The sequence below is a fragment of the Polypterus senegalus genome, chromosome 5, assembly GCF_016835505.1.
Source record: "Polypterus senegalus isolate Bchr_013 chromosome 5, ASM1683550v1, whole genome shotgun sequence".
Classification (NCBI taxonomy): domain Eukaryota; kingdom Metazoa; phylum Chordata; class Cladistia; order Polypteriformes; family Polypteridae; genus Polypterus; species Polypterus senegalus.
Window position 1 is genome coordinate 9,617,820 of NC_053158.1, and position 24,723 is coordinate 9,642,542.

The 24,723-nt window shown below is 39.6% G+C and overlaps 1 protein-coding gene and 2 long non-coding RNA genes across 3 annotated transcripts; all 3 read right to left on the reverse strand.

Moving 5' to 3' along the window:
* Nucleotides 1-3,510: 3,510 nt before the first annotated feature.
* On the reverse strand, nt 3,511-19,083 carry rbis (ribosomal biogenesis factor). The gene is made up of 4 exons (XM_039754327.1): nt 18,980-19,083; nt 10,434-10,553; nt 9,152-9,268; nt 3,511-5,162 (listed from the first exon to the last, which is right to left on the reverse strand). The coding sequence occupies exons 2-4, from the start codon at nt 10,542-10,544 to the stop codon at nt 5,094-5,096; spliced, it is 297 nt and encodes a 98-aa protein (XP_039610261.1). The 5' UTR covers nt 10,545-10,553; nt 18,980-19,083; the 3' UTR covers nt 3,511-5,093.
* Nucleotides 19,084-21,604: 2,521 nt separating this feature from the next.
* On the reverse strand, nt 21,605-22,021 carry LOC120529955. Its single transcript, XR_005633826.1, has 2 exons — nt 21,826-22,021; nt 21,605-21,730 (listed from the first exon to the last, which is right to left on the reverse strand). It is a non-coding gene; the product is annotated as an uncharacterized LOC120529955 (long non-coding RNA).
* A 1,050-nt stretch (nt 22,022-23,071) lies between these two features.
* LOC120529956 lies at nt 23,072-23,370 on the reverse strand. Its single transcript, XR_005633827.1, has 3 exons — nt 23,290-23,370; nt 23,174-23,218; nt 23,072-23,086 (listed from the first exon to the last, which is right to left on the reverse strand). It is a non-coding gene; the product is annotated as an uncharacterized LOC120529956 (long non-coding RNA).
* Nucleotides 23,371-24,723: the final 1,353 nt, after the last annotated feature.

Sequence of the window (24,723 nt, forward strand, 5' to 3'; positions counted from 1 at the left end):
GGAAAGCAATTATGTAAGAGCCGATCCTAAAAAGGTAATGTTGTTAAATTCACATGAAGCATCTGCTTCATTTCAATGGAATATCAGTTCCTCAGTTATTTGGATTATACTATAATGTTTTACCCCCGTAAGCTATTTTGACATAGAAATTTCTTAGCTATATTTAAAAAGTGTGTTAATTAAGCCAGTATGGAAATTGTCTCACATTTAGAAGGATGGACTGTTAGATTAGTTTTCAAATAGGATACTGGCATACAGTTTTCTGAATGTTTTTTGATATTAACATTTGAAACTGTGACTGTAGATAGATAGATGCTTTATTAATCCCAAGGGGAAAGTCACTGTAGGACCAAACGTAGAGGGAAGAGAACCAAGTAAGCCTTAAACAGAATTTTCTTTAAACAAGAATGTTTCTTTTCTTTGTAATATTTTATTTTCTCTATTTTTCAGTGAACTGTTTTGCTTTTAATTTTACTAAAACGTTTTTAAAACAGATATTCAGATTGTGGAATTATTTGAACATGCATCACACCATTTCCTGAGTTGTTCTATGAAGTAAGCTAAAGCTGGAGAACCTTATAAATTTTGTACAAACACAGCTCCAGTAAGCATAAGCAAGACTGCATTGATTGAACAATATTAACTGCAGATTATTATTGTAAAGAACCAACGTTATCAACCTGCAGCCAAAAGGTGCTTGACCTAATAAACAGAAAGGTGCAGCTGCCCTAACTGACATAAACACAGGACGGGTTTAAAAATCGGGAGTGGTCTCCCTTCGACTTTCTCGTATACTCGGATATGGGGATGGATATTTGAGGAGTAAACCGCAAGACAATAACTTTTTAATGGCACTGTACAATTGGTGTGTGGGAACTGGCTTGATTTAAACTAAGAGGTCAACTGAAATCTTCTGGTTTGCCACTGTACAATTTTAGGCTTTTCTCATCATACAACTATAGAGCTCCGTAGGTGTCAGGAAGGGGAAAAAAAATAATCAGTTGAAATGAATTACAGACTTAAAAGTAATCCATTCTAACAAATTAAGTAACTCTTTAAACCCCCAGCTCTTATTTCAGTATTTATTTTTCTCAGTATGTAGTTTAGTTTATCGAATCAAAAGTCGATCGGAAAGTGGATAGTTTCAGTCTATTCTATGCTGTTCAGTACAATTATCAACTAGATCTGACAATGGACTGCTTAGATTCTTTCCATCTTGGACTCAAATATTTGGATATACTTAAGATTTTGGCTGACAGACGCAGCATTATTTCTTAAATGTCTAATAAAGGATAACCGATTGTTTCGCTGTAAGCACTTTCACAACATTGCAGTTCCTCTTCCGGTTCACAGAACCAACTGTACAGCAGAAAAAAAAATCGGGAGTAGTCTCCCCTAGATCTCCTCGTATACTCAGATATGGGGATGAATATTTGAGGAGTAAACCACAAGAAAATGATTATTTTTATATTATGCACATTAAAGAACCAAATCAAATTAATAACGAACAATTATAAAGGTAAAGTTGAAAATATCGGAATCTGCAGCTGCTTGAATAAAAGGTAAAGTACCACTTCCGGTTAACGGAAATAGCCCAAAAGTTGATAGAAATTTACGTTTTGTACCAAATACAGTACAGGCCAAAAGTTTGGACACAGCTCCTCATTCAATGTGTTTTCTTTATTTTCATGACCATTTACATTGGTAGATTCTCACTGAAGGCATCAAAACTATGAATGAACACACGTGGAGTTATGTACTTAACAAAAAAAGGTGAAATAACTGAAAAGATGTTTTATATTCTAGTTTCTTCAAAAAAGCCACCCTTTGCTCTGATTACTGCTTTGCACACTCTTGGCATTCTCTCGATGAGCTTCAACAGGTAGTCACCTGAAATAAAACCATTTCCGATATACCCAGACAGTCGCAGCAAGCCCCTGATAATTTTGCCCATCGCATACCATTCATATTCCCATTATATAATAAATCAGGTTTTTACCTATTTATATAATTTTAATGAATGATTGTGTTTTAACTTATATTAGTAGCTAGATGGGAACTTATTTCAGTTCCTTTTTCTCTTTCAAATAGTAATATTGAGAATGAGACTATTGGTCATTTTATATTAATATTTTTCAATTGCTAATTATTGGGTAAGAGTCTACTGTGTGTACTGTCAAAAATGTTATGTTTAAGAAAACTGAACAGTTAGTCACAGACCTTCCACCACTAACCCGCACCAGTCAATGACATTTTCGCGTCACTTGAATTGCAGTCTCCTGTGCATGAAGCCACTGAGCCACGGCAGGCCTCTTTTGTGCTCTGCTTTGGCCGCCATTGCAAAGTGCTGCTCAAAAGCTCGTATTTAATGGAGTCTCCACATTCTCTTAGTGCTGTTACTCTATAACACTGAATACCCCCAAAATGACAAAGCGGTAACAGGATTTGGGAAATTCTGTAAACTAGAAGCTCACGTTAACCCAAATATTCAGACCCTTGAGTTAGCACTTCGTTGAAGCCGCTTTGGCCGGCCTTCCTGCGTTTGATGCCACATGCTTGGGTATTTAATTGAGTTTGATTCACAGAACTGTCCTAAAGCCACTCCTGTGGTGTTCTTGTCTTTCTGCACAAAGTCAGAGGTGAGATTGTGTTGGTTGGAGAGATGCTGGGTATATTGGGAAAAGGGTACTAAGGATAGAGTTGCCAGCCAACAGAAGAAGAGGTGGTTTATGGATGTGGTGAGAGCGGACATGCAGGTGATGGGTGTGACAGTGCAAGATATAGAGGACAGGAAGAGATGCTGTGGCAACCCCTAACAGGAGCAGCCGGAAGAATGTGTTCTGAAACAAAGTCAGTGTTTCCATATGAACAAGGAATACTATCATCAAATCACATAAAGAGTTGACATTTGAGTTTTCTGAACACCCGCGTCAATGGTTAAGATTAAGGTAGCCAATTATGGCCAACAGTTTGTGGGCATGTGACAATCAGAGCTGGCTCTACCACTGAGGTGGACAACTAGAATGGCAAGAGCATGGGGTGGTGACATATTTTTAGGATGCAGTGTCCTATGAGACATCCTTTCATCTCTTAACATGATGCAAGATAGTGCGTGAATTTTAGATTTTTAAATGGACTGCAGCTGTACCTGTAGTACAGGTGAATTCTGACACTCTTCACGTGTTAACTAGTCATTTTTTTTACTCTATGGTTCACTGGACTTAATGAAAATACAGCAGCGGGTCCAAATGAACACTTACATTTACAAATCTCCACTTCTCTACGTTCTGTCCATGCCTGGGTGTAATGCCAGCTGGTGTCCACAAGAGGGCTGGAATGTCTCAAGCAACACAAAGAATGAGGGACACAAGTGATAGACAGCATAGCTGGTGGACAGAGAGAGCTTCAGAAATACACAGCATGCTCAAAACAGTCATTCTGTTGTGGTAGTTCAACTATTATTACTGTAGCTTTGCAAGTAAAATTCAGAAATGACCAAACAAACAACAATGTAATAATTAACTTTATTTGGCTTTTGTTAAATTGTGCAACGTATTACAAACCTTTTGATAATTTTGTAGTATTTGAAATTTAATTGCTTGAAATCTTAATAGGTGACCCCCCACACTTCATTAAGTAAACACCACTTGTTTAAAAAAGAAAAAAAAAGTCCAAATCAATCTCTTATAACCTCACATTTCTAAAAACGCAACTTCCCGTTCATCGGCGTCCCTGTTAGTTGCCCATTTAAGCCTGTTTTACATCAGGAGTTATGCTTGTGATTGCAGTCCCACCCGAGTGACTCAAGTGACAGAATGTTACTGACTTGTCGATTCACACAGGCCTAGTTTAACCTGGGTGGTTATTTTACAGATTTTTCTTTATAGAAGGTAAAAGTCGCTTGAATCTTGAACAAGCAAGCCTGTAAAACGTTACAGACATAAGCGATTTAGACGGGACTAAAACAAGAGAGGCCCTCTCGTCAGTCATTGCTTTACCCCGCTTGCTGGTGTCAAACTAAAACTTCCCAAGCAGCGTTGCTTGGATGCCTAAAACTCCGGGTTTCAATTTTAAAACCCTGTGAACGTTTGCCTTGTCGAGAGGCTCTCATGTCAGTCTACCGGAGCTCCTCTGCCTACACATTGCACAATTCACAGTGGGCACGGCCACGTCAAGTGGTACTGTGAAGCTAGCTCTCTCTAAACAGAATACTGTACAGGAAGTTGTAGCTGTAGTACACTTCCAAGCCGTCAATAGTGGTAACAGAAGTTCAAAATTCTAGAACACCAAAATTATGTTTTAAAATGATAAGATAGCAAACAGGTGTGCTGTTCGAGTAACCGACTCGCCCACAACTACCCAAGGAGTTCCGCAACCAAATACCTGATGTTCAGTGTCAGGTCTTAATCTCTAGACAGATGTTAACAAAATATTAACTCTTGCCACATACTAAACTGTTTTCCTTCAAATTATTTTTTTTTTCTCCTTATCAAACTAAAAAAGAAAATCCAATTGCTGGTTAACAGTCAAGTCACTGAAGTACTCCATAAACGAGGCCGGCGTCCATCGCACATCTGCCATGATACACCTACACCTTTCTTTCTAAACTGTTGATGCGCTTTCTTCAAGTAGCAAACCAATTAAACTTTGGACAGGTAAAAATAACACAAGTTAAGCCTGTCTGACTTTTCAGATATTTGGAGCCTAAAGAGCCCAAAAATGCAATTAAGGAGTTAAACGAGACGACCCAGCCGCTTTGGTAAAATACAACAATGAAAAAGCCAAAGTGATGTCAAGAACTTCAGCGTCCATAACTGTCTGGGTTTAGAGCACCAAACCCCAGTTTTCCACTAATGTCTTCATCATTACAGACCTGAACACCATTACGTCAATTTATAAAAAAAGAAGGCATTTTTGACAGGAACTTTTTCCTCGTATAATTTGCTAACTTTGGTGAAGCTTAATTTACTTTAGAAGTTTTATTCTTTTCAAAGTTAATATACACAGTGCAACGCAGGCTTACACAGCCCGTAGTACAAACAATTTGCCATCAGACATGAGGGCACAGAAGCAAACACTTTGTCCAGAGCATCTTATAGCTGTGAAAACAGCTGGGTGGCAGCCTCCATATTCACACTTTCAACTGGCGCCGATACTGGAATCTGTAGAGGAGAAAAGCAGAATGGCGTCAGCCACAAATAAAATACACCCAGCTAACAGAAGAGATTGGGGAGGTAAAGAAATGAAATGGTCAGAAAGAAACGTGTTATATTAAGACCAGACAGACATTTATAATTAGATTAGCTAAACTTTACTAATCTCATGATGAGATTCAAATGCATACAGCAGAAGACCCACAATAAAACACAAACTCGCAGGACTCAGAAATACATCAATTCAGTCAACAAAATAAACGTAATGAGTGCATCGGGTGAATTGCCTTATAGCTGTGGGCAGAAGACAGCATGCCATGGTGGAATGAGCCGGTGCTAAAAGTGGTCTAAGATAGCGCCTCCTGATGAGGATTTTAATAATGCCATCCAATTTACAATTACATATATATATATATATATATATATATATATATATATATATATATATATATATATATATATATATATATATATATATATATGTATGTGTGTGTGTGTGAGACATTCAAAAAGTTTCCGCACTTTTATACTGTATTTTCGTTGGAAACGTTGAAGGCGGGAGGAGAAGTAACTGGGCATTAAAAAGTTGTCACGACGCTGGGAAAATTGCATCGCAATGGAAGGTGACAACATACTATAGAAAAGTAATGTAATTTATTTTTGAAATTCTTAAGAGTTAATAAAAAGAAAAAGCTTCATATAATGAGATATAGGTATATAATGTATATATATCTTCTATTTAAGGTCACAGTGCATCTCAGTGTACAAAGGAGGTGTGAAGAGAGTACACTTATTTTCCATTTATGTATTTGTGCCTTTTATAGTCCCAGCGTGTTCCAGCCTTATGCCTAGTGCTGCCAACACAAGTTTCCCCACTGCCACCCTGAACTGGGCAAAGTGGATTCTCGAAAGACATGGATATAGGAAACTGGTTTCTTGCTATCTGGTATAAAAAAATACGTTCGGGGACGTTTTGTCCGTAAATGTAAAACGGGTGAATGTTCATTCGCTATGCTGTACACTTAAAATCGCTGTGTGTTAAATCCCAGTCATCAAGTGTGCCCATCGAGCGCTTAATCCAACACCACAGAAAGGTGAACCTGAAATGGCAGGCTGTAAACAAGTGTGAAAAATCAAAGGGCTATGTCCGAGTACCTGCTCTCTGCTGCGACTCAGGCCATTGCTAGGGTCGCCTGCTTGGAGTACCAAAAAGAAATATTTGGGGAAAAGCTGTGTGAGAGTGAGGTGAATATTCTACAAAGGTGGTAGAAAGAGACTCCTAAAGGACCATTAATGTGTGTACTTGTTTAAAATTGTGGAGGAGGTTAGCTGAGCACACATTTTCCATCAATAACCAGCAGTGTGTTGTGGTGACCTGACCTACCCACACTATTGCTGTGTTTCATCATAATAATAATTCATTACATTTCTAAAGCTCTTTTTCTCACTACTCCAAACGCTAACGTGCTATCAGACTTTTCAAAGCTCCCATTTGTGATGTTTTACCCTCCCACTTCAGTGAGTTCACATGCATTTCCAGTCAAACTATTCGGAGCAATGCAAGGTTACTTTTGATTTGTTCTTTGGACTTAAAGAACAAACAATAAAAAAGGAATTGAAGACGGCCTTTATCTTTTTTCATGAAAATAAAGTAAAAACTAAGCATATTAAATGTATTATCAGTTTGCCCTAAATGCAATTGGACTACAACAATGTAACTTGTTAAGCCAGAGAGAGCTTTTTTTTTTTTTTTTATTTATTTGATAGAGTTGGCTAAGGTGAAAGGTCAGTATTTTATCACAACTAGCTTTGTTTTCTCTGAATTGTCAAACCCGAAGCTGCGAGTTAACAGGGCGTTCACGTGAAACTCCGTTTGTCTAAAAGTAGCTCGTGTGTCCAGAACAAAGCTTGTATGTTTTCCTTTAGATGTGTGTGACGCTGCGGTCACCCATACTATGCAACATTCTCTGTGGTAATAACACTAACGTCGTTTTAAATGTTTGGAAGTGTTCACCTCATATTTCACAAATACAACAGAAAAATGACTGCATACGAACTGAATTAACAGTTGATGGGCCATCCGATAAAAACTGTTCAACTCATTAAATTCATTTGATTCTTACACAATGCATTTTTCAAAAGTCCAGCTCAGAGTGCACCATGGCCTTCATTAAACCTGACGGACAGCACTGTACATGGTGTCGGCTTCAGCATATTTTTCCCTTATAATTTTTAACTATTTCATAAAATATTTTTTACATCTGAAAGTGGCCGCTTGAAATCTTTTGTATTGCCATTCCTATTAACAAACCGACACTAGCCTTTTCTGTTTTAACACAATAAGCAGCAACATTAGGCACAACTTTAGCCAAACAGTAGAAGCTGTAATGTCAAATGACAACTAATAAAAATTTGAAATGCAGCTCATGCAACTAAACCCAAAATATGGAGACACGCCTTGTTCAAATGAATTCTGTCACTGAGAAGAACCTTCAGTTACACTCTTTAGATTTAAAAAATCTATTGTATTTTAAATTTTCCCCTCATCCATTACCAGTTAATGTTTTTCTACTACTTACAATGAACATCGAAAAATCTGGACAAGAGCAGGCCATCATTCAGCCCAACCAAGCTCACCTGGCCTATCCGCTTAATTCTTCTGAAAAGCACCAAGTCGAGTTCTTAAATTCCTATGGTCCACCACACTACTTGGTCACTTATTCCATGTGTCATAATATTTGTGCAAAATGTACCCTTAACTTTCCAACTGTGTTCCTACAGAGCTCATTTTTAAAGTCACCATCTCGATCTACTTTACTAATTCCCTTCATAATTTTAAACACTTCAGTTGTGTCTCCTCTTGATCTCCTTCTGTTTAAACTGTAAAGGCTCAGCTCTTTTACTCTTTCCTCATAACTCACCACCTGTAGCCCTGAATCAGCCTAGTCGCTCTTCTCTGGACCTCCTCTAGTGCCGTTATGTCCTTTTTGAAGCCTGGAGACCAAAACTGCAGACAGAACTCCAGATAAGGCCTCACCAGTGCATTATAAAGCTTGGGCAGACCCTCCTGCAAACTTGTACTTGAGTTTTGAAAGTCCCTAAAATCTTACCGTCTACCACACTACTTGGTCGCTTATTCCAGTCTATCGTTCTTTGTGTAAAGAACAACTTCCTAATGTTTGTGTGAAATTTACCCTTCACAAGTTTCCAACTGTGTCCCCGTGTTCTTGATGAACTCATTTTAAAGTCATCGTCTCGATCCACTGCACTGATTCCCTTCATAATTTTAAACACTTCAGTCAGGTCTCCTCTTAATCTTCTTTTGCTTAAACGGTAAAGGCTCAGCTCTTTTAATCTTTCCTCATAACTCATCCCCTGTAGCCCTGGAATCAGCCTAGTCGCTCTTCTCTGGACCTTCTCTAGTGCTGCTATGTCCTTTCTGTAGCCTTGTACTCCAAACATCAAGACGCTATATAACCTGACATTCTGTTTACCTTATAAATGACTTCGGAAGTTATGTAGTTTGACACATTCATGGTGCCGAAGAGTGGAGGCACACTGCAAGTTGGGTGGATGTAAAAGTAAGAAGCTTTTGTACACACAACAATAGGACTACCATCACTCACAGCATTTATCATCATAAGCTGTCCTTCAATTTAAAGCTTAGTATTTACTAACTGTGTCTAATTTCCACTCTGGGAAAAGTACAGAGTAAAATGAAAGTCCTATTTGCATGTCCTTTTAACATTTATCTCAGTAATGACATATTTTAAACAGGTCTGTGTTTATGCGTTTGTTCTTAGTTTTGTATATCCTACTGCTTTTATACATGAAAATGTGTTTGTGTGCCATAGATACACAGATACAGAATTTTATTTGGCTGGTCTTCTAGAAACTGTGATATGTAAGAATCAGCTGACTGGAACTGAATTCACCCAGAAGCTTCCCAGAGCTGCTTTTAATGTACCGTCTGTCTGAAAGCTGTCCATCCACATTACCTGAAGTTTGCGTGTTCTTTCAGGTGACTTCTGTTTTCCCACACTCTTCACTTCATTTTGTACTTCTGTGAAAATTTTATTGATTGTTTCCACTTTTCTGCTATTCCCAGCATTTATCTGAAGGTAAAAAAAAAAAAAGCAATCATCCTTTCAGGCTTTCTTGTTAAGCAGAAATATAAAAACACTAGTAAAAAAGCATTGTCAACTATCTATTTTATTTATTTCCCTTGTTTTCTTGAATGGTGAAGTCTGTAGGCGGTTGTTGTTATTTATTCCACCTTTAGCACACAGCTTCACATGCAGACTCCCTGAACACTAACGTACTACATTTTACAAATGAAATCCGTTTCCTTAAAGGCTGCACACGGCCCTGTCTTTCCTCTTAATTACAACTATCTCAATATAACTGAAATATTTTTGGCATTATTAAAATCTAACACCGTAGTTGAAGGTTCTGTGCCAGGGCTTGCGAGTTTCCTGATAAAAACCAACATCCAGGCCTTTAATGACCTCTTGGGCACGGCCATCAGCAGTGTGTCTGTCTGCAGAGAGAGTGTCGACCTCGTCGAGACGTTTACTTACCTTGGCAGTGTTGTCTCTGGTGACTCTTCCTATGAAGTCAGTAGACTGATTGGGAGAGCATGGGGGGGGGTCATGAGGTCACTGGAAAGGACCCTTTTCTGTTCCAGCATGACTGTGCCCCATCACTGAAGGCCAAGGCCAGGTGGTCTACACAGAGCACTGACTGAACACCAATTGTGAGCCAGCCAGGTCTTCTCATCCAACATCACTACCTGACCCTCATAAAAGGTTTTTTGGCTTAACATGCAAAGACTCGCTCAGAAATCTTACGGAATGCTTTCTCAGAAGAGTGGAGACCGTTATGGGTACAAAGAAGGGGTAACTCCATATTAATGTCCACGGTACTGGAATGGAGTGTCTAACAAGCCCACATAGGGCAAATATTTGGCCTTAAAGTGTATGTCTGTTGTCTGCTCCACTCACTGTTAACTGTCATCATTAGGATAGCGTTAAAGGAGCCAACTCCACAAAAGACCGGGAACACGACAAAGGAGAGGTAAGAACTGAAAACTGGGGTATAAATGTGAGTATTTCTGATTTTCTTATGATTCTAAATCTCACTTCTAGATCTGCAATAAGAAAAACAGCTGATTAAACCATTAGAGAAAAAGAAACTGGCTGAAACAAAAACCAGCAGCCTCAGGACTGGGACTGGAAACACTTGGCCGGGGCAGCAGGGTGCAGAATACAGAAACCTCACCTTCTTAAGGCTCGTTGCGACGGGCTTGGCTTTATTCTTGGGTTTGATGTGTTTGTTGGCCACCTGGAAGACATTTTTCTGCTTCTGCGCTTTCGTTTTATTCTTTCCCATGATGAGAACCTGAAATGACATTTAATACACACACAATTTGTTAGTTTGTAAAGTAGAAATCATCTTTGATATGCAGAAAATATGCAGTGAAATTGAGAAGCAGATCCTGAATGGGAGGCCAATTCATGGCAGGGCTCACTCCCACATTCACACATACCCGGCTGGCTCAGAGTCACAATCTGTCACAGATACCCCGGTAGGGGGCTGGAGAATATGGGGCATCAGATACACTCTACAGAAACAAATGGAGAACACCCAACGTCCAGCAAGGCAGAGACTACTGTAAGTCAGGATTTGAATTCAGGACCACGGAACTGGAAAAGCGGTAGCTTGAGCCACAATGCAATGCGCTGCACAGTCGCTTCCACGATTATTAGCACCACTAGTAAAGAGGAGTGTGAGAGCCAAACTTAGAAAGTTAAAGCTTCGAGCTAAACTCATATTAGTGTTGGCTTAATTTGAATTAAATATCGTTTCTTTCATAGTCAGACAATAGTATTATCTTTTCCCCCCTATAAGTAAGAGATTGAACTTTCTTGCTGTGACGGAGATACAGGGTGACTTTTGGGTCGGTTGTTGTGTAGAGCAGGTGGTCCGAGTACACAAGAGACTTAACGACCCGTTGTCAACTTAGAAATGGGATGGGCATACAGCTTTGTGACCGTTGTCATTGTGAAATGGTTCAGAAAACGTTTTTAGAAGTGATTTGTAACGATCTGAAATGTAATAAGACTTGAGCTTTGAACAGAACTTTTCTTAATAATTTTCTTTTGTTTTGCTATTTTAATTTTCTTTTTTGTGTGAACTGTTTTACTTTGAATTTTAACTAAAACTTAAAAAGTAGATATTTTGTCTGTGGAATCATTTCGGCGTGTCAGGCTTTTGTTGAATCCCATTTTTTAAGTTAGAGCTGCTGAACTTTGGTAACTTTGGAAAAACACAGCTACAAGGAGAAAAAAATATTTTACCTAAATTTCACATTGAAAAAGATGAAAAGAAATCCAACTTTTAACTGAAGGAAACTTATTCTGAGTAAAAATGATTTCTCATCAAGAAATAATTATTTTGAACAAAGCCACACTATTATTGGCACCCCTGCATTTGTGCAGCCTTTTCTTTGCCAATAACATGGCACCGAGTCGTCTCCTATAACATCTTATGAGGTTGAAGAACACAGAGCAGGGAATCCAAGACCATTCCTCTTTACAGAATCTCCCCACATCATCTGGGGTCCGAGGTCCTTTCTTGTGCCCCCAACTCCTCTTCGGCTCATCCTGCCAGTTTTCAATGGAGCCCATGAGAGGGCCATGGCAGACGCTCTATTTTTGCGTTCCTTTAGCCATTTTTGTGTTGCATTGTCCTGCTCGAAGAGTCAATGACGACCCCACTTTTAGTTTCTGGGCAGAGGCAGCCAGATTTAAATTTGATGTTTCAAGGAGCCTCATTTATAAAACTTGGCATGGTTTTGAGCCGGAAAATATGCACAATCTAAAAGAACAGGAAAATACGTACGGCAAGAAAAAAATTAAGATTTATAAAATCTGGCGTATACACTTTACCGTTTTGTAAATCACAATCACCTTGTAAATATGCACAAGTGACCATTCCTTGAACACCCATATATGGAGCATGATAATTAACCTCGTGCATATGCAATCAGCACTTGATTGGCTGGTAGAGCAGCTTCCCACCTGATGTGGCGAGACCCCGCCCCCTACGCCGAAGAACATCTGGCTGTTGCTCCAAAACTGAGAATGCAAAGTCAAACACAGAAGAGTGTTTCTCCTCTGCGTTCTGGGGGTCCGGGAAAGGCATAAGGTGGCAGCGTCCGAGCAGGTACCCATTATCACACAAATGTTACAATGAATAGTACAGGCCATATGAAACACTGAGTGCTCAGGCAGTTAGCTTACCAACAAGCCAGCCATCACGTACATCACCGTCATATCTACTTTGCCTCACCATAATTGAATCACAGGTTGTCTCAGGCCAAAGAAATGATGCCTGCCACTTACATCTTGGCAATGCAAATGACTTTTATATTAAGGGAACGTCAATGCTCACAGTTAACAAAAGCAGCTTTGCTCTCGCTAGGCACCCTTATTGCAAGGAGTGCAGTAAAGTGATCTGATTACGTTAGACCTGGACCGTGCTGCAAACTGACTTTTAATGTTGGCAAAAACCTGTTATGTTTATATGTATGTGCACCCATACCACCACACAGCAGGCATGAATGGAGTGAAGATACCACTGACCTCTGGGCCAGGTCTCAGTTCTCTAAGAATTAACAGGTAGCTGATATCTCTTTATTTTATATAAAAAAAAAAATCCTGTGACAAGACGAGACTCTTTTGAAGAGATTTTTCAAGTCCCGCGAGACGACACTTTTGCCATGATGTTTTCAAATCGCGCCCTCCTCTCAACCATTTTCAAACACACCTACGGTCCACTCAACTCTCATTCGTGTGAATGCTTTTGTCAGATACAGTTCCTGCACTCTCAGCTCTTATAAATTTTTTACATTTTCCTCATTTAAAGTCATTTAGGAAAAGTCCTCAAATAAGCTTTTCTGGACAGTATTTTTAGACATACAATCAGTTAGTTTCCTTCGATGTAGTCCTTTTCTGGACAATAATTTTATACGTTCTAGATGACGCATCAATGACTAAGCAAAGAAGAAAGGGCAGCACAACAAAAGAGACCCAAAAGCTTTGGAGAGGAAAGAATTCAAAAAAGAACAATAATAATCTAAGTGCAAATTCGGAAAATAATGAAAGTAATAATCAGCCCGGACCAAGTGGAACTGAAAACCTAGCAGGTCTAAGCGGGGTCAGAAATAAAAAGCAAAGAGTAGAAGACAAAGTAGAACATCGTAAAGAGGTTCAAAAACATTGGTGCGATACACATGCAGAGCAGGTTAGAGATTACGAAAGTACTACAATTTGAAAGCCTTAAAAAAATGACAGCAAAGATCGCATTAGCGCTAAAAAATGGAAATTATTACTCGGTGAAATAACGGAATAGAAGAAGCGAAAAAAGAGACCAAATATATGGACATGGGTGATATGACCGAAGTATGTTGGTATTGTTCGGCTTTAAAGTTTAAGTCGGAGACTTGTAATTCGTGTTGCTGTGACGATGTGGGTTCAGGCTCCACACTCCCATTGCTGTTGGAAGCACTTGAACCCAACACCGTCGATAATGAAACCGAGTGAGCTAGGCAGTGGAGGCACATAATTCCAGCAAGGGGAATGTAAAAAGTGCAAAAGTGCTTTTATTAAAAATCCAACAAAACAAACAGTGTTCATGTAAAGTGCAGTGCTCCAAAAGTTCTTCATTAAATAAATAATCCATAAAATGAAAACGTGGAGGTTAAAACAATAAGAAAAACAATCCTTTAAAACGAGAGGTAAAATCTTCTTATGGAAGCAATCTTTAAAACAATAACAAATCCGGTGTAACTTTTCTGTTAGCGTCTCACCTGCTTATCCCGTTTGGGCCTAGCAGCAGGCAAGACGCTCTCTGCAGCTGCCCTCCTGAAACACACGCATGAGACTGGAGACCTCCCGAACCCTGGCTCCGGTATGGCACTCATCCCAGTCCCGGAGAACTTGGTTTCCACCAACGGCCAGGTCGCCAAACTGATCTTAAAATTCTGTTATTAACATTTAAGGCCATTCATAACCTCGCCCCTCCATATCTGTCTGACCTTCTTCATGTTGCCATTCCCTCCCGTAACCTTAGATCCTCTTCCTCCATCCATCTGACCGTCCCTCTCGCCCATCTAACCACCTGGGGAGCGGAGCATTCAGCCGTTCTAGAATTCACTACCTGCCGAGCTTAGAAATATCGAATCATATTCATCCTTCAAATGTGAATTTAAAACGCATCTGTTTAAAATGGCTTTTTCTTTATGATTACAGTGGTTATGTTTGTTTTTAAATATTTTCTGATGTTTTTAGTTGTTTATAATTGTGCCATTTATTTATTTGTTTGTTCGGTGTCCTTGGGTTTTCAGACAGGCGCCTTGTATAAATAAAATGTATTATTTTATTATTATGCGTGACACCTGTGCTTGCCCTACTATTTTCATGTCAAAAGAAAATAGATAGATACTTTATTAATCCCAGGGGGAAATTCACATAATCCAGCAGCAGTATACTGATACAAAGAAACAATATTAAATTAAATAGTAATAAAAATGAAAATAAAATTAATGTTCGCATTTACTCCCCTGGGTGGAATTGAAGAGTCGCATAGTGTGGGGGAGGAACGATCTCCTCAGTCTGTCAGTGGAGCAGGACGGTGACAAAAGTCTGTCACTGAAGCTACTCCTCTGTCTGGAGATGACACTGTTCAGTGGATGCAGTGGATTCTTCATGATTGACAGGAGTTTGCTTAGTGCCCGTCACTCTGCCACAGATGTTAAACTGTCCAACTTTAATCCTACAATAGAGCCTGCCTTCTTAACAAGTTTGTCCAGGCGTGAGGCGTCTTTCATCTTTATGCTGCCACCCCAGCACACCACTGCGTAGAAGAGGGCACTCGCCACAACCGTCTGGTAGAACATCTGGAGCATCTTACTGCAGATGTTGAAGGATGCCAACCTTCTCAGAAAGTATAGTCTGCTCTGACCTTTCTTACACAGAGCATCAGTATTGGCAGTCCAGTCCAATTTGTCATCCAGCTGCACTCCCAGATATTTAAAGGTCTGCACCCTCTGTACAGTCACCTCTGATGATCACAGGGTCCATGAGGGGCCTAGGCCTCCTAAAATCCACCACCAGCTCCTTGGTCTTGCTGGTGTTAAGGTGTAAGTGGTTTGAGTCGCACCATTTAACAAAGTCTTTGATTAACTTCCTGTACTCCTCCTCCTGCCCACTCCTGATGCAGCCCACAATAGCAGTGTCATCAGCGAACTTTTGCACGTGGCATGTCTGGTGTGGCAGAATATGAGCACCAAGCAACCATGGAATTAAATAACAGGTTTCACTAACAACAAGAATTGGCTTCTAATTAAGAAACTGGTTGGATTTGGAGGTCCGCTGTCTTAGCTTTGCCATGTGTTGGCTTGTGTCGTATCTCGCTTTTGTTTAGCTGTTAGATAATAAAAAAAAAAAAACTAAATAAAGAAATAAAAGAAACCATTTAGAGGTCTGGGTCTTAACAAGCAAGTCAACTAACATTAAACAAGAATTGTGTTCAATTAGTAGCAGCAACGGCTCTCCTTCAGAAAGTGGAACGCCGCTGGCTTGTTTCACAATAATTAAGATTAGGTATATAAGTAGGTCTCACATTTCTGTTATCATTTTAGCCCTAAAATGGTGACTTAACATCAGGGACCTATTTTATTGACCTTACGGTTAGCGTTTGGGCGAGGGGAAGGCCGTCTCAGGTGGCGTCCGCTTTCTGAACAAGACCCGCAGTAACAAACTCGCCAATGGAGAACGAGCAACTGTGACCCTTGAGGAGTTCAAGATGGACAGATGGACGCTTTATTAATCCCAATGATTTACTGACTAGTGAGTCTGACACAGAAGTCGTTGCAGCTTTCAACACCCCGGGTGTCTGCTGTGCTGGTTGTTAATTGTCACTATTAGGGTTAATTGAAGGGAGCAAACTACACAGCAAAAGGGGAAAATAATAAAACAGTTAAGCATTTATAGCTTTAGAAAAAAAAATGGAAAAATTTCTAAAAGTCTTATGAATGTAAAAACCATACTGTTGTGTTTTTCTAGATGAAGAATAAAAAAGACCAGTTGTTATCGATTATTATCACTGATTATGAATCTGGTCGGAACAAAAACCTGCAGCCACAGTGGCTCCCCCAGGATCGAGTTTTGGTCCTCAATCTCGGTTATTTCTGTCCAACGTCCTTTTACCTGAACCTACTAGCAGCATCCGCCATCTCTCCTCCACTTGATTCACTACTAGCACAGCATCACAATGGTTTCCCTCCAGTGTGCCCCATTCCGGTTTTATGAGTGGATGCCCAGTTGCAAGTTCAATATGGTGCATTTGGTACATCGCATGGGTGCTTGGGCACAGTATGTATGACAACCATGAGATGTTCTTGTTGCAATGATTGTGAAAGGAAAGAACATTGGATAACTAAAGTGAAATGAGATACCTGTGCAACTCCTGCAGTGGATGAAAGTGTGACTGGTGACGAATGAGCACTGGAGAACTGGATCAGGTTGATTTTCAGATGGTCCTAGACTGTGTCATACCATTCAGTAATGTGGTATTAAATTACATTCAAAACATGTACAATTTACAATTACTGTATCTCAATATTTTATATTACAACCTCACAGCATGCATATAATATGTTGTTTTTTTTGATTTCTCCAACAACAACATTTATTTCTATAGCACATTTTCATACAAACAGTAGCTCAAAGTGCTTTACATAATAAAGAATAGAAAAATAAAAGACACAATAAGAAAACAAAATAAGTCAACATTAATTAACATCGAATAAGAGTAAGGTTCAATGGCCAGGGGGGACAGAAAAAATAAAAAAAAAGCCACTTTATGCACCAGAGTTAAAGTACACCACGCGAGTACTCATGAGATGAGAATAGGTTCGAGCTGTTAAAGAAACCAGGGTTCTGCCTTAACTGCGTTACTCCCCTCGTCCCGGCTCTGAATGTCTTTTTAGAGGTCTGCTAGGCCAGCTCAGTACCACTCGGGGAACAAGACCACCTCGGCCATGGGGCGACTCATTGTAGAGGGTAGAAACGACCCCATGTGGTGTTCCTTGGAGCAACGCAGCGGTCTCCGTCTGTTACGGATGGGGCTGCTCATACCGGTGGATGACCGTCACTGTCCAGAACAATCAGCTTGCTGAGAGGCCATCTATTCCACCACTTCCTCCAGCGAGTCCAACGCAACTCTCAATATTGAACCCGATGTTTCAATCGATTCATTCAGTCTGTTGGCATCACCTGTATTAATGCCATTTCCCCAGTACACGACTGCAGGGAAGTTGGCACTGGCCACTACAGTCTGGTAGAAAACATGTAAGGGTGACCTGTATACACCAAACGACCTCAACCTCCACAAGAAATCTCGTATACAAATGGCCTCTGTGTTGGTACTCAACTCAAGCCTGTCATTCAGATGCACCCCAAGGTAATTACTTGCATGTCTTCACATTGATCTTCACCATCAAAGAGAACTGGGGGCAGAGTGGGCTTGACCCTGCTGAAGTCTACGTTTACCTCCTTTGTCTTGCTGATGTTGATCTGTGGGTGCTTTAGTTTGTGGCATTCAACAGAGTCCTTCACTAGTGTCCTGCATTCATCCTCCTGCCCATCATTGATAACACCCAACTAAGGCTCTCCACAGCCTTGCCCCTCCTTATCTGTCTGACCTCCTCCATGTTGCCATTCCCTCCAGCACCCTCAGATCCTCTTTCTCCAGCCACCTGACTGTCCCCTTCATCCATCTTACGACTATGGGGAGCACAGCATTCAGTTGCTCTGGAACTCACTACCATCTGAGCTTAGAAATATTGACTCATTTTCACTTTTCAAATCTAAACTTAAAACTCATCTGTTTAAGACGGCTTTTTCTCTTTGATTACGATTGCTCTGTCTGATTTTTAATTTTTGTATTTTAGTTTTGTTTATAATCTGTGTTTTATCTATTGTTCGGTGTCCTTGAATGTTTAGAAAGGCGCCTACCAATAAATAAAATGTATTATTACTATGGCCGTGTCATCGGAAACTGTCTGGAGATGCCAGGATTCGGTGTTGTATCTAAAGCAAGTTTATTTGTTTGTAGCGCACTTAGTCTTTTTTTTTGGGGGTGGGAGTCCCCTTTAGAGTTTCTCTCCGTGTAAGAAAAGGCCGTTTTACTGAGCGTCATTACTTTCATAATGTGCACCTTCTGAGCACCACTGATCTACAGGAATGGAGTCGGTGCAGTCCTCTGTGGAACCTCCGTGCTAGTCGTGATCAGGTCCGAGACACAAACTGTGGGCTTAAGCTGGCAAGAAGTGACAAAACCAAAACTCCTGCAAGTTCACATGGTGACCCCGGCTGGACAGCCAGCACAGGATTGCACGTCCCCTTCGCCGTCTGTTTATCCGACTGAGACTGACGAGAGGACTGGGCGCAGGTTGGTGACTCAGAGTGTCTGCCGATACCAAAGCGACATGTGGCGATCGGGGAGCTAAACAAGCGCACGAGATGTGGCGTGAACAGCCTGCCGGCTCCCTCCTTAAGCATTTTGAAGAGTTTACTCTTCTTGTTGATCACGAACTTCAGCCTCGCCAGCTTAACCGAGTTCGTCTAACCCGAGGGGTTTAGAAATAAATAAATAGAAAGTCGGACGGATTTGCGTTCGTATGTGTGCCCAGCCTCAGTTCTCAAGATGGCGTGTGCCCACCTCAGCTCACAAGCAAAAATAAAAATAATCCAACTCACCGCAAGCTGCTCCACACGTGTCTTCTTTTACGGTCTTACTCTTGACTTTCTTTCGGATTGTTGACCGGAGTGACTGAGCTCGCGCTTCATTAGTTTTTGCTGCCATCTAGTGGTTGGAGACTCACTTGCGCCAACAGAGGCAATTTTGTCCAACAGAGTCACGCTGCAGACTGCAATACCTCACGGAACGCCCTTCAGAGCACAACATGGTACACACGCATGTAATGACGCAATTTATCATAACGCCCTTTCCCAGCGTCACTCGTATCATGCCCTCTGCGAGACAGTGTTGACGCGCTCGTTGCACAGTATGCTGTAGATGCTGTAGTTGTACAAATTACAACAGTTTTCTATCTGGTCAAACATAAATGACTTCCAGTTTCATACTTATGCTATCAAATCATTCTAAGCTCTTTCATGATTCTAACACTTCGCCGATATAAAGTACAGTTTTATGTTGTGTTTTTTTTACTATTTTGAATGGTTGTTCATTACGTTTTCCCCTGAAGTGTTACATTATATTAAAAGTAACAAATCTTATTACTATCCAGTGTTTCAAACGGAATGTGCCTCATGAAACTCATACCTATAGATTTTCAATCTATAAATGTATTTTATATTCCCACTAGCAAATTATACACATGTGAAACAATAATAAAGCTTCATTATTTTTAGAAGGTTTTCAAAAACAGCGCTACATATAAAATTAGTTTTTAAACTGACAAGGAAACATTTTAGAAAACAGTAATTTATTTATTGATTTGATCCATCAACGTTTTCATTACTAAAAGCTGCATGTGTGAAATACTGGATGTCACGTCCATATCAATTGAAAGGCATGTGACAGCCAGTAGATTTTACATAATTTTACATTTTTTAACTTTTCAGTTTGAGACAATCGTGATTGTTCTTAAACCTTTTTTGTGCAACATTTAAGTTGATTGCAAAGACCCAACTTATACCAACATAAACTCAAACTGTCTTTGAGTCGTCGTCTTTGTAAAATTTTTATAAATATCAAAAACTGTTACAACTACTACTAATAATAATAAATAGTGGATCAGTTACAGTGTGCTTTCAGCAGGGAATTATCCCGAGGTGATCTCATCATTAAACATACAGTATTTATTGTCTTGTTATATTAGTAATATTGTTATTTACTGTACATGCCTCTCCAGAACAGTAATAATATAATAAAACACAAAAAAGATATAGAATACAATTTACAGTAGATATATATATATTCAGGTATATTACAAATATTTATACCTAGTCTTTTTCTTACATTTCTTATTATGATTGGCTGTTCAGTAACTCTTTAACTAACCACTTTCTTTCAAGCCATACTTAGCGCCATTGGTTCTTTACTATTTGCCTGAAGGGAGGATTAAGAAAAACACTTGTGCAGGATGGCCGAGTGTGTAATAATCTTAGCAGAATGTCTTCTAGATATCCTGGACAGAAGGCAGCTGGGTGCCAGTAATAGTTTGTGGCATTCACCACCCTCACGTGTGTGCCCTACCAGGATGTGATGCCGCCAGTGAAGATGGACTCCAGAGAGCACATGTGAGACATCTCAGGAAGGCATTGGTGAACTTGGCAATAGGCAAACCGTGCTGTTCTCTCCTCAATTCATCAGTGATTGTTAGTGTACAAAATTTAAACAAGCTCACCATTTCCACAGCACCCCACAAAAACAAACCACAGCTTAATCCATTCTCTGAAGTCTAGGACCTGCTCCTTAAATTTTGGCCATGAAAGGTAGTGATGGTCCTGGCACCACCGAGTCAGCAGATAGACCTCTTGTCTGCAAGCCATTTAATCATTGGTGGTGATCAGGCCTATGATGGTGATGTCAGCAGCATTTTTAATGATGGAGCTGGTGTGGTGTCCGGACACACACATTATCATTATATATATACAATATTAATTAATATATATTAATATAATATAATATATTATAATATATATATATTAATAATCCTGATTTGTAACATGGCATTGTTTCATACAGTAGTTCTCATATTCAGTCCCAGGGGCTGTACATTTTTTCCCCAACTAATTTTTGCTTTTAATTAGACTCCCTTCTTGAACTTGCAAGCCAACAATCTAGGTTTTGAAAATTAAAGTGATGTATCAAATCACACTGTTATAATAACCACATAGTGGAGTGTAACCTGTGGGGGGCATTTTAGCACCCAAACCCTTCACACATCCACACACACACATAAGATCCAGGTTCAAATATGAATTTATTTTAAAGAAATAAAGCACACAATCCCAGTTGGGACATCCATCTGTGTCCTCCATCCATTACATTGGTCATTTCAGTAGACAATGAACTATTGAAGCAGGTCAGAAAGCCAGTCCATCCCCACTTTTCTTTACAGTGAATCACTGATCAAATCCACTGAACAAAATGACATCACGGTAGGTTTTTCCACATGAAAAAAAATAAAACACAAAAATCTAATTTGTCGAACAGCAGCAACTGATGGGAATATTTTTTTTAACCTGTATCTCATCAAGAAAAAAGTTCATGTCCTTCAGGCATTCAAAAGTAAATAAGAAGGTGGACATGACTTCTTCAGTCTCTTCATCGTCTCCCCTTTGTTCTTATTTTTCAATTGTGTATGTAACTTCATCCTCGTCCATTTCCAGAATTCTTGGCCGGAGGACTGTCCCAACAAGTTGGTTTTTGTTGGCATCCAGCCAGTCACAAGCAGTTAGGATGTTTTGGATCAATGAAGACTTTTTTTATGAAAAAGAATTTTATTAGGAATATCAATAAATTAACTCCACTTTTACCCAAAGAACAATCAAATTGGCTTATGAAATGAACACACCAATATGACCACAGCATGTCATAGGAATGCTCAGCTCGATTGTTTTCTCTCGCTTTTTGTCTCTACTGCCTGTAGGCATGAGGTGGAGTGAAAAATAAAAAAATAAACTCCAGTGTACAACCACAGCAGTTCATCTTCAAGGGAATGTCATGTCCAGTTAGAAACCATTCAGAAAGTGCACAAATAATTCAAAATGACAAAGTGCTCTGTAGTGAAAAAGCATTCATTTTTATTTACTAATACATTGCTGTAAGACCCATTTCAGTTCAATCTGAACGTCTACTGGAATTGTACTGAAGTGAGTCCCTGCAAGACAAAGAGTCCAATTACAACAGCATTGTCACTTGTGAAGGCCAAATTCATCATTTCAAATATCATCATTTTAAATAATATGTAATTTAATTGTTCCCAGTTTAGTAAGCATGCTTTAAAAACTGCTGAAACATTCACCCAAACATATTACAATAGAAATGCTACATCTAAAAAGTTATACATAATGGAAAGTGTTTACCTGAAGCAAGCGATCACTCCATTCTAGACTGGTTGATTTCTGAATGATATTGAAAAGGAAAAAGAAAGTCATCACCTTTAAGGCATTGGCTGTGCCATAAGAGTCATTTCACTACATACCTGACAGGACTGTGCCTTTGTGAGGTACAATTTGATAACTAAATGTAACCATAAATATGCTGAATATGATTGTACTGGCATAAATAATTCAGTCAACATTTTCATATTCTTCAGTAATGGAGAAGAAGGGTGGGGGAGAAAAGTCCCTGCTCTTTCCTATCTTGTCTGGAATTGCTGGAAGCAGAAATAATTGCCATTTAATAAATCAGAGCACAAGCACACAAAACCCTCATTTTTAAGACCACCATTCTCTGCCCCCATAACGCCACTGACACACCACAGGGCTGACGAGAGTCACAAGTTACTGACAGCCTCACCGGAGACCTGCTGTGTGACCAGTTGGTCAAAGTCTTTTTGTGAAGTTCTAATATTTAAAATTAGTGTCAGAAAGCTTTTCAACTGATAATTACGAAGCACTGCCCGTGGGGCACAGAATGTCCTTCTTCTCGTGTGGAAAGTGAAGAGCAATGTCTTGGCTGGAAGATAAAAAAAAAATTTAGAAATACTGTAAGCTGACAAATTCTTATAACTGTTCTTCCCTTTAAAAAAAGCTTGAAAAGTTACACACCTTTAATGCTGGCTTTGCGAAGTAAGAGATGACATCACCATCTTCTAATTTTGGCATGTCTTCCTAAAAAATGTAAATCGGAAATTACAATAAATTCTATGAATAAAAAAATCACAATATTCAAACAAATATTACACTTAAACCACTGACCTGACTGAAATCAAATGCTCTTCCAGTGGCAATGTAGAGAGCATACTAAAAAAAAGCAAGTTATTATTTGAAATCAACATTTACATCTGACTACTGGCAGAGTGTCCTCCACTTACCCTGAGCAGTCCAGGCTGTCAGTCTGTTTGTGTAGATTCGATCATATGAAGAGGTGATTAGTAAAGGAGATATCTGTGTGTGTTTTTGTCTTATACTAGCAACACATATTTATATTCACATTCCTTCTTCTGTGGTTCTTTCCAGCTACCTGGCATTATTTTAGAGGCAATTTTCCTACAGATAAAATTTGTTTTGTCAAAATTGATTTATATTATATTAATATATATTAAAAACAAAGTTGATATGAACTTTGCAGATGGAATATCATTGTAGAACTGGATTAATAATATTTAATTCTGAAAATGTGCCAATTAATAATTTTATCACACAGAAGAAAGAATTACTTAACCAAAATTTAGCTGGAGCCTTTCATCACTTTTTATGACAATGATATTCATTTCAGATTACAAGAGTAGAATTATTAGTAATAGAACAGGTAGAGAAATAGTGAACATCAGATAATATCATCTCTAGCAACTTTTAAATGAACAAATAATTTATAAAGGGAGTGACTTTGGCTTCACACATGAGACCACAGCACACCATTACAAATATTTTAGAACCTTGAGGATGTTTTACTGCTGTGCCGTTATGAATTATTTACACAGCTCTTCCAAAATAGCTTAGTGAAAACTATCCATTCATCCATTTTCCAACCCGCTGAATCCGAACACACGGTCACGGGGGTCTGCTGGAGCCAATCCCAGCCAACACAGGGCACAAGGCAGGAACCAATCCCGGGCAGGGTGCCAACCCACCGCAGGACACACACCCACACACCAAGCACACACTAGGGCCAATTTAGAATCGCCAATCCACCTAACCTGCATGTCTTTGGACTGTGGGAGGAAACCCACGCAGACACGGGGAGAACATGCAAACTCCACGCAGGGGCAGCGCTACCACTGCGCCACCGTGCTGTCTAGTGAAAACTATTAGGATCAAATTTTTTAAAGAAGAATAGTTCAAATGGGCAGCAGTCATCACTAGGTAACAGAAATAACAGAGTAAATAAGGAACAGTCCTGCTAAAATGCTAATTTTGGGAGATTTGGGCTGAGGTTCAAACTGAGTGAACTGAACATATGAACAAAGATATAAAAAAGAACAACTTTTGAACGCTGGGACTGAACAGTTGAACAAAGATCAAGAACAAAGAACTTGAACTCAGATGGCAGAGACTGGGTGGTGACTGGTGCAGTGGGCACGGAGGACAGAGACTGGGTGGTGACCGGTGCTGTGGGCATGGAGGGAAGAGGCTGGGTGGTGACCGGTGCCATGGGCATGGAGGACAGAGGGAGCACTTTAGGACCTTTGCCACAATCTGACAAGTGCCCGAGGAACTGATCTTTATGAACTACTGTTTTCTGATAATAACAGCAATGGTAATGGCCTGATCCCTGGCAGTTCAGTGAACACTTGTATATTTTAAAA